The sequence below is a fragment of the Apiospora marii genome (genome assembly GCF_038362585.1).
Source record: "Apiospora marii strain CBS 49790 chromosome Unknown utg000002l_segment0_segment0, whole genome shotgun sequence".
Lineage (NCBI taxonomy): Eukaryota > Fungi > Ascomycota > Sordariomycetes > Amphisphaeriales > Apiosporaceae > Apiospora > Apiospora marii.
This window is the reverse complement of record NW_027117373.1, coordinates 316,717-335,921: the sequence shown is the minus strand read 5'-3', so window position 1 is coordinate 335,921 and position 19,205 is coordinate 316,717. Positions and strand designations below refer to the sequence as shown.

The 19,205-nt window shown below is 55.7% G+C and overlaps 5 protein-coding genes across 5 annotated transcripts; 2 read left to right on the top strand and 3 right to left on the bottom strand.

Annotated features, from left to right (window-relative positions):
* Positions 1-8,267: 8,267 nt before the first annotated feature.
* PG985_001797 (uncharacterized protein) lies at positions 8,268-10,510 on the top strand (the record flags this gene model as incomplete). Its single annotated transcript, XM_066821566.1, has 3 exons — positions 8,268-8,442; positions 8,648-8,766; positions 9,026-10,510. The coding sequence occupies 3 exons, from the start codon at positions 8,268-8,270 to the stop codon at positions 10,508-10,510; spliced, it is 1,779 nt and encodes a 592-aa protein (XP_066688998.1).
* Positions 10,511-11,976: 1,466 nt separating this feature from the next.
* Positions 11,977-13,062, top strand: PG985_001796 (uncharacterized protein; the record flags this gene model as incomplete). Its single annotated transcript, XM_066821565.1, has 1 exon — positions 11,977-13,062. One exon carries the CDS (start codon positions 11,977-11,979, stop codon positions 13,060-13,062), a length of 1,086 nt encoding a protein of 361 aa, XP_066688997.1.
* A 565-nt stretch (positions 13,063-13,627) lies between these two features.
* Positions 13,628-15,478, bottom strand: PG985_001795 (uncharacterized protein; the record flags this gene model as incomplete). Its single annotated transcript, XM_066821564.1, has 1 exon — positions 13,628-15,478. The coding sequence occupies one exon, from the start codon at positions 15,476-15,478 to the stop codon at positions 13,628-13,630; it is 1,851 nt and encodes a 616-aa protein (XP_066688996.1).
* Positions 15,479-16,817: 1,339 nt separating this feature from the next.
* Positions 16,818-17,961, bottom strand: PG985_001794 (trichothecene biosynthesis; the record flags this gene model as incomplete). Its single annotated transcript, XM_066821563.1, has 2 exons — positions 16,818-17,715; positions 17,786-17,961. 2 exons carry the CDS (start codon positions 17,959-17,961, stop codon positions 16,818-16,820), a joined length of 1,074 nt encoding a protein of 357 aa, XP_066688995.1.
* A 534-nt stretch (positions 17,962-18,495) lies between these two features.
* On the bottom strand, positions 18,496-19,205 carry PG985_001793 (uncharacterized protein; the record flags this gene model as incomplete). The annotated part of the gene is made up of 2 exons (XM_066821562.1): positions 18,496-18,816; positions 18,897-19,205. 2 exons carry the CDS (start codon positions 19,203-19,205, stop codon positions 18,496-18,498), a joined length of 630 nt encoding a protein of 209 aa, XP_066688994.1.

Below are 19,205 nucleotides of genomic sequence, written 5' to 3'. Positions count from 1 at the left end.
TAGGGCTTGATAAGTGGTGTCCTAATATAGAGGGCGAAATGTGTTTTTGACAATTTCCCCGTATCCAGATAAAGCAGCTTTCCGATAGGGCAGAGAGCCAACCCAGCCAGAAACTTCGACAGGTGTAACCAACCCACCCCCTTGCTTTGTGTCCCGCTTCCGATCCGACGCGGTTCCCGTGACCCGGATTCCCAGGCTGCTGCTGTACCTACCCGTCTCGATGTCCGCTGCTGCTACTGCTGCTGGGGGCGGGGCCCAAGGCAATGATGCAAGGGGTGGGACAGATGTTGATCTGAGATGTGCAAAAATGTTTACTAATCGTATCAGGGGCCCGCGACATCCGGAGATCTGGAGAACGACATCACATGTTTAGCTGTAATAAACACATGGGACTGTGCTATCAACTTTACGGCCGGAAAAACTTTGATATATACAAAAACAAGGATACCAAACATCATGGGCGACAGAGACAATAGCGATGTTGTGAATCAGGAACTATAGCGTGTTCAACTGGTATGTAGTATTAAGTTGCAGGTCAATTGGATTAGACCTATACATACTCAGTTTAGGCAAAAGACAATTTTAATCTACTCAAAAGGAAATGCCGACTAGGACACGTTATTCATACTGCTACTGTCGTTGTAGGATGGTATTCGGGAGCATACGGAGGAGAGAACACTAGCTGTTGACTTGGGAGCAAATGACATAAGACCGTATGATACTGAAGGCAACCAAGTGTATATGTTTCTTCATCAATAGCCTACCAGCCTGGAGGCGGAAAGGCTCCTCACTCTGACACGAGTTCGAGTGATAGGTTGAAGGTCAAATTAGGTTGTTGAGTTACCTCGGATGCCTTGATCCTTTCCTCTACACCGAACGCCATATTCGAAAGGGTGGAAAAGGGGCATAGGGATCGCCTAGCCTGATACATATAATATTTCATTGACATATGCAAATAAGTATTTATAAAGGGCACTCTCCAGCCATTGAAGGTGCCCTCACCATCGACGACCGTCGGTGGAGCGTAATAGCAGAAGATCTCATTTCAATCTCTTTAGGATACAACAGCGACACACATCACTTTACTGAAACCTTCCTTTTTCGCAACACTGTAAGAACATCGCAAGCAAGCCGCTCACCGCCGACGTAACACCCTCCCTACCAACAAAGCCATCACAAAAGGGGTTTAACAGTATGGCACACCTACACGAGCGGAAGCCCGGAGTACAAAACCAAACAAAACGGCATCTACAATCAGCAATACCCAGTTATGTTTGCTACTGAGAAGTTTATCTCCATAGCAGCTAAGTCCACATGACCAACGCAATATACGGTTTTTGAAGTTCCATGTGACTTGCATAGGAGACAAGATGCCGTACGTGTAAGACCGGGTGCAGGGAGCAGTTGTTCCGCTCAAACCCGCCAGAGAAGGTGGAAGGGCGGAACCAAGGGAGAGGGAGAGACGAGACACGCAGCGCGTGAGTGTGCAAGCGTGTACGAGTGTGGCTGAACGTGGGGGAACAAGACGGAAAGGGGGTGGGGTGGGTGCATCATGAGACCTTGATTACTTACATACACCCACACTATTTTCTCGAGCGCACACTCGACAAGATGGTGTGCAGGATCGATGCACGTTAGACAGGCGGCCAAGACTTTGTCTGCAAATAAGGACGGGCGACCGTTTCCTGTTGAAGAGCGGTATGACAAAGACATGCACACACGCACTCCCCCCCAAAACGCGTACTTGTCGCCAAACATCAGAATCACCACCCCGACATGAAATCATGCACTTACTGCTGTGTAGAGTATCCGCCTCCTCAAGGGTACCGAAGACTTGTTTCTGTACAAGTCATGAGATGATAGAACGCGTATGACACGAGATCGACCGGACAGGACTCACCGCAGATCCCCGAATCAGCAATGCCGGCTAACCGTCCCGCCTTTTCGTGTGGTGCCTCTATCACCCGCGCGGACTATCTTGTCTCATCCTCTTCTGTATACCAGCTTCTGGTACAGGGATGAGCGTGGTTTACCCACCACATGATCAGCATCGATGACCCGATGTCGTGAAGAGAGAAAGAAGAGGGGCGAAGGAAAACCAAAACTGGAGAGGAGGCGTAACCCGTGGGCAAGTCCCGGACTGTAAACATCCACAGCATGGGAATGTGGCTAATGTGAACATGAGAACAGCTTGGGCTGATCATAACCTTGATAGTCTCCCTCAAAGGCAATGGATCATGTAGTTGGTGGCCCGCTGAGGTATAGTACTAGGCTGATGCTTGGAGGGGATATCCGAATGGGTGCCCAAAGGGGATGGATATATGGGATAAGATGGCTCGGAAAGACAAGCCTAGAAGGATTCAAGTTAACAAATTGAATTCTCCGATGCTGAAGATTACTCAAGAGGCATGTAGTGTGGATGACCATTTAGACTACATGCAGTGGTGCTCAAGAGAGTGCAGATGTGCATACCGGGTGGATGTTGTGCGTATGGGTGGGTGGACCTCGTAGTGGGACGGGACGCCGTCTAGCAGGGCGGCGACGAGTACCTATCGAAGTGATGCGGGTCCATTAACCGAACATGATCACCAGCAGTAGGTAGACACGAGCAGCACGCTTATCTAAAGAGCCCATGACGACGATGAGGCGACATCCTTGGCTGGGCGTGGGCTACATAGTGTCGGGTTATCTTTAGAACGCCTGGGGGTCGCAGTCAGTCGGGGGGCTCTTGAACCCCCAATCGTGGCTTAGCAGCCCTTGATGCACCGCGCGGAATAGACCATGCCGTGTCTCTGGCGAGCAGCTTGCTTCCCGTTGACCCAGATCACGTTGATAAGACGACATCGACTCGATGGTGGTTGCAACGTCGATGCGACTCGGGCCAATAATGAGGCGTCTTATCGGCCGGGGTCGTATAGGATGTGTCGCAAGGGTGGGCGACGGTGACTGGGGTGCGCTCTGGTGAAGGGCGAGTAACATAAGAGAAGCGACGACATGTTGGTCATGGCCATGAACTCTGGTCACAGTGCCACTGGACACTCGTATTATTGGAAACCTAAAGGCGCCGTTGGTTCTGATGGTCGGGAGGAAAGTAGGAAACTGGCTGCGAACTTGCAAATTGCACGGAACGGCGTAGCAAACATGGTCGGCACAAGAACCCATCCTTGTGACCGCGTAGTGGTGTAGTGTATGCCACCCAAGTGCGGGCGACTAGCCATCCTGGCGGTATTGGTACGGAAATGGGTCTCGTACGTCCCGGAGAAAGCAGAGAGATCTACCGCAGTGGTTCGGCATATTTGGTCGATCCGTACTTGCGAGCATGGGCAGGCAGCACGCAGGTAGAGCAGGGCTGCACTACACTGCACTGCACACAACATCTTCAAGGGACGTAAGGTTCAAGACATGACTTTCGGGTCGATCCATCACCCCCATGAGATGGATGCATGCAATCTAGATGGGAGTGACGAAAGCCCACATCGGAGCCTCTTCCAAGGGAGTGGAGGCAGGGTCAAAAGCAGGGAGTCGTTGGAGGCGCGGGATGCGCCACCTCCAAGCGAACACGGGCTGGTGGCTCTGTAAGTTGGGAATAGACAGACAGAAGAGTTGGGGTGCTCTGCCAGGGTTGCAATTAGCCCCAAGTGATCGGCTATAACAGAACCTGGCTATTGAATCACTAAAGCACCCCGGGCCAGAGGTGGTGGGAACAGATGAGGGCATTCAAATGTCGAGGTGTGGTTCGTTTAGTGTGAGACTTACTTGCTGCTTGCCTTCAGCAGGAGGGGTCGTTCTGGTCGATGGTCCCCGGAAGCACGTCTTAGTGCTACCGCTTCTCCACCCAATGCCGACGCCCCATGCACCCTGGACCGCTTTCAGATCGTCGCCATCAGCATAACATCACCACCTTGCACCCACTGCAGCTCTTGCTCTGTTCGCGCCGAGGGAGATTGGAAAGTGTGCGAAGTGGGTGTAGCAGTCATGCGACTTTTCGGTACGGTGATGAAAGACGGGAGGTCAAAGCGTGTTTGCCGAAGCAAGGGAGAGGGCGATGTCCGGATTGAGATGCAAGGATCGATTGCAGTACATGCTGTGCAAGAAGTCGGACCGTGGGGGGTTACTGTTTTGTGAGAAGGCGACCTCGTGGGAGGGACAAAAAGAGAGAAGACCGAGTTGCACAGCAGCTGCACTCCGTTCGGAAACAGGAACGCGATTGCCCGCGGTTGCTCCTTCTGTCTGGGAACACCAGCCACCAGCCCAGTCAGCCATTGCTGCAATAGGTACTGCGCCTGCTAACCTCATACCCGAACTAACATGGAATGGCGACTCTGTCTGGCTGTGACACCCTTCGCCCTTCGTCTCTTTCCACCTTTAGCCAGATGCGTCGGCAAGCTACTTCTCCACGACCTGTATCATCCCGTCCGCCTTCGACATATCCGAGGGGAACGGCAAAGGGAAAGGATGGGAAGGTGGCGCGTATCTGTCGGAGGTTATCGATCTAACCTCCAGATTGGAGGGGCGTTTGGATATGATGCAAGGCCATGCCCATGCATCGGTCTCTCATGCATTGCAATATATTCTTCCATGGTTGTTCTGCGATCTTCAACCCAACGGTTTCGATCTACACATGCACATACACCAAGGTTGGAGAGCATGCATGCGGTATGCACAAGACATTATGCTACAATCATGGCGCAGGTTGTCTAGGACATGCCGCCGCTGGGGTTTGACAGTTTCAGCCAAAACCCGACCCAAGCTGCTTTTTGGGCTGCATTGCAGCATCGCCCACGGCTTGACGGCTGGCCAACATACATCTTATAGCTGATTTTGAGAATGCGCTATTGCGCGGATGAGATGCCTCGTATATGGGCTCACCGAAGTCTGTCGCTTGGAAGAGTCTGTCTGTATACGCCGTACCGCCGTCAAGCTTCCTCGCGCAGAGAAAACGGCTGGTGCCACGGAACACGACAGCAGTGCCAGCAAATGCCCCATGTTTCGCTTGCCCATCATCGGATGAGCTTCTTTTCACCGACAGAGTATCACACTCAAGGTTGCACCCATGCAAAGCAACGATTAAGGATTGGCACCCTTATCTCACGTCATCTAACTCCCTAAGTACCTACCTGCCTGACTGCTACCTACTGAGAATCTAGAACCAACGGCCGCCTGTAAGACCTCGGCACTGCTCACCATTCTGGACAGGGTGCCCTGCCGATCTGGATAGTTGCGGCTCCCGACTCGCCATTGGCCACCCTGAGTGAAGGTCAAGGTGAAGCAAGCCAATTGCTGAAAATGACAAGTCAATCACATCGCCGCGATCAACATGGATGCGCCGCGCTGGGTTGTATCCTTTTGTCATCATTCACACCGGTTTCCGTAACGTCAGCGAACCCGGCCCGCCGGTCGAGGTCGTCGAGTTGACAAATGCCATCCGAAAAGCCCATCGGCCCAATGTTGGATGCTCCCGGGCAGCTGATTGGGCAGAAGGGCAAGGCCCCCGAGGCCCTCGCGTCGTCCCTTTCCAGCTTAAGACGGCTCCCACATGACCCTGCCAAGTTTCTGGGTCTGCTCCTCTAGGCACACCTTCTGACCCTGTGCTCGCCGGGATCAGCAACACACCCTTTTTCGATGTTGTGGTGTAGTTCAGTATTGATATGGACAAGCGGGTTCAATGTACCGAGTAAGTCTCGAGACTCGGGTCGATAGTGCACAGAAGTAAGTCGTCATCGTTCTCGAGTACATACCTACGTTGTGTGCCTACCACTACACCCCTCATTGAGCCTAAAGCCCGACAAATCCCGGGCGGCCAGAAAGCCCCCCCACGCAAGCTGCACAGTTGCCTCGGCGGGCATCTCAGGTCAGGTCAAGAGGTTGCAATATCCACAAATGCGTGTGTGAGTGCGTATACCTATTGCTTCCTAACAAATGCTATCGCCACCATGGACACATATTGCCCAAGATACGTACATATCTTCATGAATCACTAATTACTGGTCGGCTACCGAGAAGAGCAGTTGACTGAGCAGCCGACTTAAGCGCTGTGGTTACACCTACCTGCCTATCCCTGCACCAACTCGACTCTGGGTAGGCAGGCATCGTGAAGTTGGGCAAGTACTTGTTGTACACAATCCGACAAGTCTATTTATATCCCGCCCGGGCACGGGTGGCTTGATGATCGTGAGAGTTCCAGAACCAGTCCTCGCTAATTAATGGGCGAGACTGCAAGTCTGCCTTCTGTTTCGGTCTTGGATTCCGAGTCAGAAATTCCTCGAGTGTCCGACTGTTATTTTGCCTTGTCTCGAATTCTCCGCGTTCAAGTCAACCCACCCCACTTTCCTTGCCGTGTCGTCGTCGGGTGTGTAAGCCAGCCAGCTTTGGATGCACACCACCTTGGAAGCAGCCGCAAGCAGCAGCAGCAGCAACGGTCCACACACCACCCCAGACACCAGAGCCTCGAAAGCAGGAGGATACAGCCACCAAGAGATTACGTACAACTAAAAACAGACGTTGGGCGGATGATGCGAAAGCTTTCCGCCACTTTCGAACCATCACGCCGCCTCTTAATAAAGTACAAAAAGACGCGTGCTCGCGTATCAGTCATCAGCCCGGTGGCCGTCATCTGGAATCCTTCCAATCTTCTGGTCGGCAACCAAGCGCACTCGGATCCGACGCCGACCTTCTCTCTGCTGCAGCTAATCATCACAGTGGCTGACAGCTTATTATTACTTTCCCTATCGCTACGCTTCCCTATCCCAATCAAGCACAACAATATATTAGGTACATTGCCCTGTAGGGATATTACGCAAATCGGATCGCCAAGGTCGAGTTACGTCTGGTGCTGAAATAACCCCTCCATTGCCCTCTCCGCATCCACTCCAAGTACCCCCCCACCGCTTATCGAATCGCGTGTGAACCCCTCCATTTCGCACACTTGGATCAAGATTAGGCGGGACTGCTAAAGAGCGACATCACGCCAACCCCATCGTGAATATCGAAATCACGAGGTACTTAGATTGGTGAACTTGACTTTTTAGCTTCTCTCTTCTTGCCTCCTGTCGTGTTTTTTTTTTATATATCCATACATCCCGAAGAAGGTTCCTGGAAATTGTCGGGGCTGGTCAAGTTTCACGATCGACGAGCAGCGCTAGTTAGTCTTCTGCCGCCCGCCTGTGTACGAACGATCCGCCAAGGCTTCTTCATCGACTTCATCCTCTTCTGCAACGAACATCATCATCGCAGAGCCGCCGTTACCGCACTCCACTATCGTCCGAGTCCCCAACCTTAAATCCCTGCCCACGTACAGACTTTTCTCGCATCGGTATCCCAGCCGGGGTTTACTCGAGGGCACCGAAGCTTGGCCGGTCGCATTCCGTCAGCTCTGCTCAATTTGGGCCACCAAAGGAAGCAACAGCAGCAGCCGCAGCAGATAGAAAGAAAAGGAGGGCAACAACTCTGACACTGAGTCGTGTGGTTCCTGATGTCCGGTGATAAGGGACGACAGACGACCTTCCCAGTGAAGCGCTACGACCTAAAGCGGGAATCCGTCGAATCTCCAGCCAGCAGCTAAAACGTCCCTAAAGGCTGCCTCCGTGACGGGACTAGTCGGGCCGTGCTCGCGCATCCAATCTCAATCTCACCCACCACCAACTCGACCTTGACCTGGGCCTTTTTGGAGGGGCTTTGTCTCGTCTCGGTCTTGGTCTTTGGTCTCGTCGAGCCCAGCCGCTTGGAATTCCTCATTCCCCCTTCTGAATGCCAAATCTAATAATAATTCCAAACTACTCTACTACTTGACCTCATTTTACGCTGAAACGAAGGCAATCTGAGTTCTTCTACTGGCTTCGCTTTTTGTTCTCTCTCTCTTTCTCTCGCTCGTGTCGGACGGTCAAGAAGCCAATGCTACCACCACTATTTCTACTACTACATCCGTGGTTTGCCCCTCCTTGCCCATTTTAAGAGAGTGTTGCTATTGGTAAACACCAACAGTGGGCGGGTTGGCTGGATTCGAAAGCGCCAGCATTAGCAGCCCAGCAGCAGCCAGCAGCAACGCAGCACCGCCGGCTTTGGATCTGTGCAAAAAGAGCCGAGGAGGACGAGAAAGAAGAAAAAACACATCATCCCACCATCCCACCCCCTTCACCCGCATTTGGGTCCAACCATTACTACTACATTACAACTACTACCCCGACGTCGAGACCGCTTTTCCACCACCGCCTCCAAATCTGTCGTCCCCTCCGTCTCAACCGTCAGTTGCCGCTCCCGGATTCTTCATCATGTCCGAATTTCGACATATGAGGTCTGGGAGTCTCAACATCCAGAGCCCATCCGGCAAAGATCACAGCAACCATTCCACCACCAGCAACAACGGTAGCACAATGGGCCCCATCCCCGCCGCCTCCCACGGCGGCGCTGCTGGCGCCAGGTTCGACGGTCCTCGAAGTCCTCCGAGTAAGTAATCCCCCAACTCCCGACTCCCAGCTCGCTTGCCCCTTGCCCCTTCCCCCTCATGCCACTTAGCCCCAAAAGCGTCGCACAATCACCGCCGCCATGCACGCTCGTTCAGAACATTCGTACACACATGCTCGTCTACATCTGCTTTCAACGTCGTCACCGTCACACTGGCTCCAACTCTAACTCTGTGTCTTCGCCCCAGACACCTCACACGTCCCGTGCAAGTTCTTTCGCCAAGGGGCCTGCCAGGCTGGTTCCGCCTGCCCATTTAGCCATGATCTCGGCTCAGCTGCCGAGACAGTCTGCAAATACTTCGCAAAGGTATGTCGAATCCCGCCTCGCATTACAATGATCCACCCCGGGCCCCTGCCTTAAACTTCCCGAAGCCGGGGGTATGGCTCTTGATACTTTCTGGTATTTGGCGTGCATGCAGCAGAAAGTGTCATTTGGCTCCATTCGGGGAGCCCAACCCATGGCACTGGTCTGGCAAAGCCAACTCTACAATGCGCGCAAATCGCATGCACCCGACTTGGTGTCAGCTGTCTCCGTCTATCATTCAACTGACATAATCGCCTCACAGGGCAATTGCAAATTCGGTCCCAAATGCGCCAACGTCCATGTCCTCGCCGACGGCCGCCGAATCAATTACGGAAAGAATGGCATCACCATCGGCCAGCCCGTCCACGTGGGCGGCCGCACCAACTCATCCAGCAGCGCCCTGACGAACTCGTTCATGCAAGCCGACGCAAGCGCCCCGTACGGTGTCAACTATAGCTACGCGATGTCGCCCAACGGCAAATATAGCCAACTAGACCACCAGTCAGGTCTCGAGAACGGACTGCCCACGATCGACACGACCTATTCCCACACAAACTCGCAATACGGTTCGCCGAGGGAGGAGGATGCGTCGCGCCTGGGATTGGGGTTGTCGCCGGGTGTCAAGGGCCTGTCGGTGCTGGACGCCCCGCTTCCCGCATCCTTCGACTCGAACGGCATCTCCAACGCCGCCCGTTTCCCTGCCGGCCCTTTCCCATCTTCGGTTCCCTCGCAGTTTGGACTGGAGTCGCCGTCGCCGTCGCTCAATACTGCCAAGGAGATTCGTACATCGGAAGCTCTGAAGCTTCTTCACCATTCCGCTTTTGGTAGCAATGACCACCTGTCGGCCGCCGCCGTCGGCGCCTCTTCGCCCCCGACCCAAGCTACCGACGAGTACTTCGGCCGCCGCCCCATGCACTCTAGCCGCTTTGCGAAAGCACATTTGCTGAGCAGCAGTGCTCCTCGAGCGACGCGGGGTATTGATCGGGACTGGGAAGCCGAGTTCCCGTTCTTGGAGGAAGACTATGTGCCTGACAATCTGAAGGACCTGTTGACGCCGGCCGAGAAGGCCCGTCGCGGCTCCCGGGCCGCTGACGAGGAGGTCAACGGCCACAACGGTCGCAGGATTCCCAACGGAGTAGGCTTTAGCGGGAGCGGAACCCCAAACGCCGAGACAACATCCAAGTTCAGCAGCCCTATTGGCGCCAGCCCCAGCCGTTGGGGTCCGCTCTTCCAGCGACAGAGGGAGGACGAAGACGCTAAGAAGCACGCACTCGCTGCCAGCGCCGGCGCTTTTGGTCATGTCGGTAGCCCGCTACGAAACTCGACACTCAACGCCGATCTTATTCGGCCACACTCCGGAAACCGGTCGGACAGCGTGGAAGGGCTAAGCGTCCTTACGCAGCAACTCCAGCGGACACGTATCGACGGCACGGGGGGCGAGTCACCCCTGCTTCGCCCTACCAACCATAACAGTCGGCCAACAAATGGGCGTAGCACCGAACGACATGTGAGCAGCAGCTCCATCAGCTCGAGCGCACGGTACACGACACCCATCGGCGAGGAGGATGGCGAATTCGTCTTCAGCATGGACGATGATGGCGACAGCACCATACGCGCCCGTAAGCGCACATCCGGTGTCGGCACAGCCATGGGTGTCTGGGGTAACAGCTATGCCGGAGTTACGTCAGGAGCTGGTAAAAAAGAAGATGGGTCATCAAGAGTGGTCGATGTTGGAGGTGGAAGATGATGGATGACCCATCTTCCTATCGCTGACACACACGCATCTGCCTTACCTATACGACGGTCGGAACCGCTTGCTTTGATCCTGCATCTCGCTATTCTGGTGTTTCGTTAGGGGCGCACTGTTTCTTGAAACGGCGTTTGCTCGTGCATCATGGAGCCAGACTTGATTCAAGCGGATTACGATACGTGACGAGACACGAGAACACGCACGACGAAGCAATGACTGAGGCGTATTGGCACGAGGGATTTGAGACAACAAAAAAGAACGACTACCCTGCTCACTCCTTCACGAAGGACATCCAAGACCCTTGCAGCATTAGACATTATTCCGGTTCGAACAAAAGGTTTGGGTAAAGGTTTCTTCATTCGCGCGACCGGAATTCTACATCTGCTCGAGCTTGGGAAAAACACAGTGGCTAGGAGGCTGGGTTGGGGTACGCAAAAAAACAGTACGGATCTGCCTGGTTGACTATTTGTCTGGATATTTACGCCAATGGTCTGGTCTGGTCTGGGTATGCTTGGTATGAATATGGTGTTACACATGAAGGCCCCTGGCACCTCTTAACCCTCTACAACCCTCACATTCCTTATGAAACGAGTACATACGAGGTGGCATCCTGATCTAGAGTGTTTACTTGCCTGCCTGGGTGGAATCTTCTTGTATTGTCAATAATGGGCGGCAAGGATATTTATCTCTGTAGCTTCATGGAAGGCGTTGGGTTTATGGAACGAAAGATTTGGCTTTTTATTTTTATAATTCACTGTTTGATGGTCATGTGGTGGTATACTACTATTGTTTTGAAGGGAGTAGCATCTGATATATGCATTTGCCTGGGCCGGCCGGCCGGCTTGCTGCAAGAAAGAGGTCGTCGTCGTCGCATTATTAGTTGCTTGGTCAGATCAGGTGTCCATGCATAGATATACATCCATCACTCAATCAATACACCGGTGCTTCGATTATAGAAGCTCATGCCCGAACATTCTAATCCTTTTTTGATCCTTGCTCGTAAAGGTTCTGGCGAAAGAGATCTGAGGTCGCGGCTTTGGCCAACTACGCCAGACTACTAGAAGCCCTGCTGCATCAAGGGAGTATGGATGGATGCCTTGCGGTGCTGTGGCGAGATATCAAAGAGTCTGGATGGAAGTGCATTTCTCTTTACATGGTAGGGTATTGCCTCGCAGCCCTTCTTGCATGTTCATATGGTTGGCGTGGGTGCCTGAGCTGGCTTTGTCTGGCCTGCCTGTTGCTGCCTCGTCGCCCCTCTACATCTGTCGCGGTGCTGAGGCGACCATCGCGATGATGATTGAAGAGACATGTATAATAATGGCCAGGATGCGACACATCCATTACTGTCTCCCTACATTCAATTAAACCCAGCTCCAATCGTCTGCTAGTGTCTCTGGCTATCTCAATATACAACCCTTGTTGTCTCTGACCCCGAAGATTCAGTGCTACATTCACATTTCACCATGGAACGCGGCGGACGAGCTTCCGAATACCCTGTCTCCCACGATCAACCCGATCCAGGAGCGGAGGACATTCTATCTGTAGATGACTCCCATTCACCAGAGCACATCGATGTCGACGATGATAGCGCCGCTCCTGAAGAGGCTCACCATGATCCCCTGTACCCAGCCTTGGCCGACACGCGTATGGGCAATGACCGATTCGTCCACTCTTCCGGCGACAAATGTCTCGTTCCGGTCAAATTCCACCACGACAACTGCCCCGACGCCACCAGGTGCGACCCTTGGCAGGCCTTCGACTTCGGGCCCTTCCTCCGGAAACCCGACCCCCTCAGCCACAACACCGCCCCTCAGGAGTCGAGCGCCCTGCGTCGATTTCGCACCGTCAACCACCTTGTCCAAACCTTCCAGGACCCCGTCCAGGCGGTGTACGAACAGGAGCACGGGCGCTGGAGCTCTAGCGAGATCCGGGCTGCCGGGGCGCGACCGGTCCTCGGCGACGTCCACGTCCACTGGGCCGGCACGGAGGGCCGCCCGAGCGCCGGCCTCGCGCAGGGCGTCTCGTCCAACCTGCTCGCGATGGGGTGCGCCACGGACGTGAAAGACCAGCTGGAGATGATCCGGCGCCGGGGCGGTCGCGACTGGATTGAGATTACGTACAAAACCGAGGTGGACAATGAGGAGGAGGATATGGATGATGGGCGCATTGGCGGCGGCGGTGCGACGATCTCTCCCTCCTTGGGGGCATCGGCGGGTGACAGGAATGGCGGGCATGGCGGCGACGATACTCAGATGGACAGCCCCTCTCCTCCACACCGTCCCTCCTCTTCCTCGCGTGATGTCGATCCCATGCACGCCAACGAGTACGATGGCGACAATACCGGAGGTGGTGGCGGCGACATCGACCTGGACCAGGAGCTGGAGGCGCTGGGTTATAACAACCGGTCGCAGTCGGGTACTGGCAGTAGTCAGCAGCAGCAGCAGCAGCAGCAGCAGCAGCAGGGGGAGCCTCATCTGGACCTGCTGGAGGTTGACGAGAACCCCGACGATGCACTCGCGGCAGAACTTCCGGGTTCAGTGCTCTGGTAGATCAGTGAACCGGGTTGGTGTGTGCTGGAGGTTTGAGTATTCTACAGGCGACAGGCAGTAATGGTGCGTGCAACATGGCCAGCTTGGACTCTCCAGCGGCTGGTCTGGTTGGTTCGTGGTTGGCTATGGTAATGATTTGATGAAGTACTTCTGAATCGCTATTGCTTCAGGAGGTGCAATCAGGATATGCATCATCGCCTGTGGTAACTACTCAACGGGATGGATGATTTGATTTGTTGATCATCGGTTGACGAAGACAATACCGAGTTGATCACCGGAAGGAGACGGAAGCTCCTTGCAAGTTGGCCACGAAGACGGGTGGAGATTGAGTACAATGGAAAGACACAGCAGATGTCCAAGCATGCATTCATATGCTAGTTCAGTGTCAGGATCTGATGAAATCACCCTTGAATGCGACCAAGATAGAGCGCAATGTCGGGAGAAGAGTTTTAGTCTCTTGATTAATCGATGCTACAACGCCGTGTCTAAACTCCGTGGCTCCAAAATGTGGCATAGAACTGGTCGCCGCCAGTGTGTTGAACGCTCATTGCCCAGTCGAGGCTCATCATACCGAATGCCTCCGCGAATGCTTGTGGAAATCCTCCACGTCCTCCAGCCGGTACGACTCCCGCTTCACCCTGCTGTCCTGCCAGTACCCCTTGGCCACGAACCCCAAGCTCAGCGCCATGCCCAGCCCGCACAGCCCGATGCCAAAGTACAGGGCGCCGCGGTAGCCGAGCAGGACGTCGGCGGGGGTGCGGCCGCCGTTATTCACGTTGACCTCGATGGTGCCGGCGAAGCCCAGCCCGAGCGAGATGCTGTAGTTGACCACGGTGGCGACCAGGGCCGCGCCCATGCCCTGGTGCTCCTTGGCGACGGCGTTGGAGAAGATGACGGTGGCGGCGGGGAAGGACGTGTCCATGCCGAAGGGGATGATGAGGATGGCCACGAAGAGCTGGGCCCAGTACGTCTGTGCGATAGGCGCCGTCGCCACGAGGATGGTGCCGACCATGAAGCAGGTCAGCGAGAAGAGCATGACCCAGGCGGGCCGGACGGTCGAGAGCAGCAGGCCCGTCGCGCCCGAGGCGAAGGCGCCCGCGATGGCGACGGGGCAGATGTAGGCGGCCAGCAGCATGGGCGTGGCGCCCTTGAGGACCTCGACGAACTGCGTCACGTAAAAGGTCCAGATGCCGAAGCAGGCCCAGCCGCAGGCGATGCAGCCCACCACGAACAGGATGTCGCCCGTGAAGACCTTGAAGGGCACGAGCGGGGTCGAGGCCCAGCGCGACTCGATGAAGAAGAAGCAGGCGCCGAACATGACGCTCACGATGAGGCTGAAGCCGATGTAGGGCTGGTTCCAGCCGTAGGCCGGGCCCTGGTTCCACGCGAAATTGAACAGGATGAGCGCCACGACGCCCGTGACGGCGCCCGGGATGTCCATCATGACCAGCTTCTCGCGCAGGGGCCGGTCCTGGTCGGGCGTGCGCTCGGGCGCGGGGATGCTCCAGACGCTGAAGCCGGCCAGCCCGAAGAGCGTGAGGGCGAAGCTCCAGAAGGCCCAGGGCCACCAGGCCAGCTCGAAGAGGGCCCCGAACACGAAGCCGAAGACGCCGCCGCCGGGGGCGCAGGCGCCGAACAGGGCGAAGGCCATGTTCTTCTTGAGGCCCGGCGGGTAGGTGACGCCCAGGATGGCGAGGCCGTTGGGCAGCAGGACGGCCGGGCCGAAGCCCTGCAGCACGCGGGCGAAGATGAAGAGGACGTAGTTGGAGTAGACGCTGAGGCCCGCGACCAGGCTCCAGAGGGCGAACCACAGCATGCCGGCGACGAAGACGCGCTTGTAGCCCCAGAGGTCGCCGATCCGGCCCGCCACGAGGATGAAGGTGCCCGCCGTCAGGCTGTAGCCCGCGATGAACCAGGGGAGAACGCCGGGGTTCGGCACGTCGAAGCTCTCGCCGATGCGGTCGAGAATGCCCAGCGCCTGGGTGAGGCCCACTTGCGTGGTGAACTGCGCCGTGCAGATCGTCGCGATGAAGAGGCATTCTTTCAGAAGGGACATTTGCTCAGCGGCGGGCGGCGGGGTTGGCGAATCGGCGGCCCCCTTACTCTTCTTCAGGTCCTTGTCGGCCTCGTGTGTGAATGATAGGGTACTCCGATGCGCCGCCACGGTCGCCTCGCTTTCATGTTGGATGGAGTAGATCGTCTCCCTCCGGTAGTCTTGCGGAGATTCCACCTCGTCGTAACGGGGCCACCCCTCCGAGTCGAGGTTTGCCGATATCCTCGATAGCCTCTGCCGTCCCCTGTCGTCCGGGGGAGACAGTCGTAAACCAGAGCCATGCTGTGGGGATCCTGCCCCGTGGTGTTGGGGCAGCCACTCTGGGAACCAATCCGTGTCAAAGTCTTGTCTCGGGAGCGCCATGTGTGCGGTGTATCTTCAGGTGCCGATTAATTGAGTAACAGCTCCTTAGAACATGTTAGCTGGGAGCGATGGAGACTTTGAGACTGCAACTTTGAAAAGTGAGTTGAACTGACTGTTTGTCGAATGGCACTCGGGGGGACTTGTAAGTGTGTGCTAGGGTGGACACCGATATGGGCAGGGGTTGGTGTGTACATGTACATGTACATGAGAACACAGACAGCAAGCACCCGGATATATTTTAAGATGAATGAAGCGTCTACGGCATGGTAATAGCAGATCATACCCTTTAAACCACCATTTCATGGTTACATCCGGCCTCCTTCCATGTGGAATGACGCACTGGATTTGGACTTCTCGGATTTACAGGTTCCTGCAGCAAGGGACAAGATGGAATAAGCTGATCGTGCGGGCAGCCCGGGCTAGTGGCTGGCTGTCAGCAGTGTATTTTCTGACTTACATTCCTCCGTTGGCAGCAGGTAAGGGGGTCACGTGACTCAATTCTCGGAAACCGAGCGGGTCCTGCCAGGATCTCCGAGCTGCAGTGTCCGAGCTGAGTAATTCTCCGAGCCGTCGTCTCCGAACTGCGATTGATCATTCGGCTGTAACAGCTGCTACAGCTGTCACAGCTTGATATCGAACAGAGATGGTGAACAATGTAGAAGTTTGAACGAAATGGCTGGTATCGACGGGGAGGAAAACACAAACGACGTTTGATCAAGACCCGAAAACTAGCGCCAAGAACCAAGGAGAATAGAAGGAATTAGCGTTGACGGGGGGGGCGGCTAGTGAGAGGATATTTGAACGTGGCGGGCTTGGACCTTTGGACGGTTTAAGAATAGAACGTTGCCTAATACTTTAGGTTGAAAAGAAACTCCGGCGTCTGCATGATCTAGGCCGAAGAATGTCGGATCTATGAATTGCCTCCTGGAGCTAACTGCCGTGTTACCCCTTTTCGTATCACGTCCCACAAGTTGCCTGCCTCACTTGGCCTATCAAGTTGGGGTATTATCTCAGCCTTAACTGGAGCAAGAGGTGCTATCAGGGCCATAGTGATGTCTGGTTCGCGTGGAAAAGTTTGTAAGCATGCCTATGATCTTGTCCGACAGGAGCACACGTAAATCCGAGATCATTGATAAGTCATTCTGTTTCCTATCACTGGTAAACGCAGCTGGTCAGATTGACTAGCATTACTCTTGTAAACATACATTAGGTTCAATACTATAAGCAGCTATTAACTTTACAACAGTGATTGAGTGCATCCGAGTAAAAGAATACACATGCCAGTGTCGATATTCCTTCTCATCCCACCCAAGTTGACTACAGCTTTCCCACCCCGCCTTTACAGCAGCGCCTCGATGTCGGCCGTGATATCGATCAGGGGCCACTGGGAACGGTCGCCGGCCCGCGAGCCAGGCAGCTTGGCATCGCCAAAGTACTCGGTGACGGCATAGACACTGCCGCCTCCCCCGACCGAGACGGTGGCCACGGTGACGCCACCAGCATCCAGCAGGCGGTTGGGCACGGTGCCGCGGAGCTCGGCGCCCGTCCAGGAGGCGTCGTCCGAGTACAGAACGTGGGTGCCCGCGGCGTTGTCCGACACCAGGATGACCTTGCCGCCCCAGCGCGGCGGGATGGAGACGCCGTCCAGGGACGTCGTCATCCGCGTCGCCGCGCCGCTCTTGCCGTCCGTGATGGGCACGGCCTCCGGCGTGCCCCGCGCGGCCGCCATGTCGAACCGGTAGAGCCCGCCGTCGGAGCTGTCCGACACCAGCAGGGCCTTGCCGTCGGGCGCGGGCACGGCGCCGCTGAAGCCCTTGACGGTGTGGTCCGCCGGCGTGCGGAGGTACCAGGCCGTCGCGGCCTGCCCGTCGGCCGCGACGCGGACCAGCGAGCTGGGGAACGTGCCGAGGGCGAAGCTGGCGCCGGTGCGGGCGTCGTGGGCGACGTCCTGGTAGCCGCCGTACGTGCCGTTCGTCAGGGCCGTGAGGTCGGCCCGCCACAGGACCCGGTCGGCGGCCAGGTCGTACTTGACCAGGAAGTTGGCGCCGACGATGTCGGCGCCCGACGTGTCGAAGGCGCGGCCGGCGTCCACGATGAGCGAGAGGCGGCCCTGGGGGTCCAGCTTGACGCCGCTGAGGTGCAGGGACGGGTCGTCGGACAGGCCGGGCACGGCGAGGGTCTTTTCTACCGTGTTGGTCTGGGGGTTCCAGGCGGCGACGGTGGAGTTGTACACGGCACTGTTCGATGTACGATGTGAGTAAAACTGCATGCAATACCCATCTTATGAAGGGCGGACGGATAACTCACCTAAAGTACACCAGGCAGCGTTGGGAGTCGTAGTCGGCATTCTCGGGATAGAGCTGGTAGGAGGAGATGGTCATATCACCCGACACGGCAGGACACCCCGAGCGTGGCGCATTGTTGGGGGTCGGGCAAGCCACCGCGGCCAGGGCGAAAACGCTCGATCCTAGGACGGACTTCATGATGGGCTGCAATGAGTGAACGAATGAACGAGCCGGTAGTATATTAGTATCAAACAAAGAACGGATGGACGATAGAGGAGAGGCTGTGATATCCCTTGGAGACGGCGGTCAGCCAAACTTATACGATGATGTGAGGCATTCGAGCTCGCCAGGGAAGTGGGCACACCGGTGAGGTGGGATAAGTGGTAATCAACTACTACTAAGTACAATAGACCATCAGCGGCGACATTTGAAATCAATGTGGTAAAAGTGGATTGATGATATCCCACATACGAGTCGTGTGCCGGTGGGATAGCAGGGGTGTTGATGAGACGCTGGTGGACAAGGTCACATCTAAGTGGAACTTGCCGTCGCTCTTGGACATGCAATATTATGCATCGCCTGCCCGTGGGTTGGTCCAGGACTAAAATCGTAGATCTAATCTCTTGGCATTTATATTCGCGATCTACCTGTATCCATTTCATTGAGGCGCAACATAATAATATTCCATCTAATGCCCAATCCGACGCTTCCATCAAAGGTATGAACGACTTCTCAAAGCACCGTCAGCGTCTCCTCGACCGGCAGCTTCCCGGGCCTCTCGGGGTGCGCCGCCTGCTCGTCGCCGTAGTTGAGGTGGGCCTTCAGCTTGTAGCCCTCGGGCACGCCGGCGAACTGCTTGATGGCGGCCTCGAGCGGCGGGATGGCATTCATGTGCTGCAGGTTGGCGCCCACGCCCTCGAGCTCCAGCGCCGTCCACACGAGGATCTGGTGGATGCCCTGCGCGTGCTCGCCCCACTCGCCAAACATGTGGCCCGTCGCCTTGTGCGTCTCGGCCGCTTCTTGGGTCGTCTCGGTGCGCTCCCAGAAGAGGACCTGGATGGTTGGATGCAATGTTAGATATCATGTATTCTGCGGTGGCAAGTAAGTCAAAGGAGCTGTGGCGGGTGACATACGGATCCGTAGGCGGCCTTGTGGCTTTGGAAAAGGGGGCCCAGCTTTTCCCAGAGAGCCGGGTTGATGGACTTCAGGATCGGCTCCGCCTTCTCGAGGATGATGCTCCAGAGCTCCTTGTGCTTCTCCCCGAACGCGAGCGAAATGCGGACAGGCTGGGTGTTGTAAGACGAGGGGGCGAAGGAAAGGACTTTGGAGACGATCTCCTGGACGCGCTCGTCCGAGACCTTGGAGGTCCCGGCCAGGCCATGGCAGCTGCGACGGTAAGCCGCCGCTTCAAGCCACTGGTCGGCTGTGATGGAAGAAGGCAT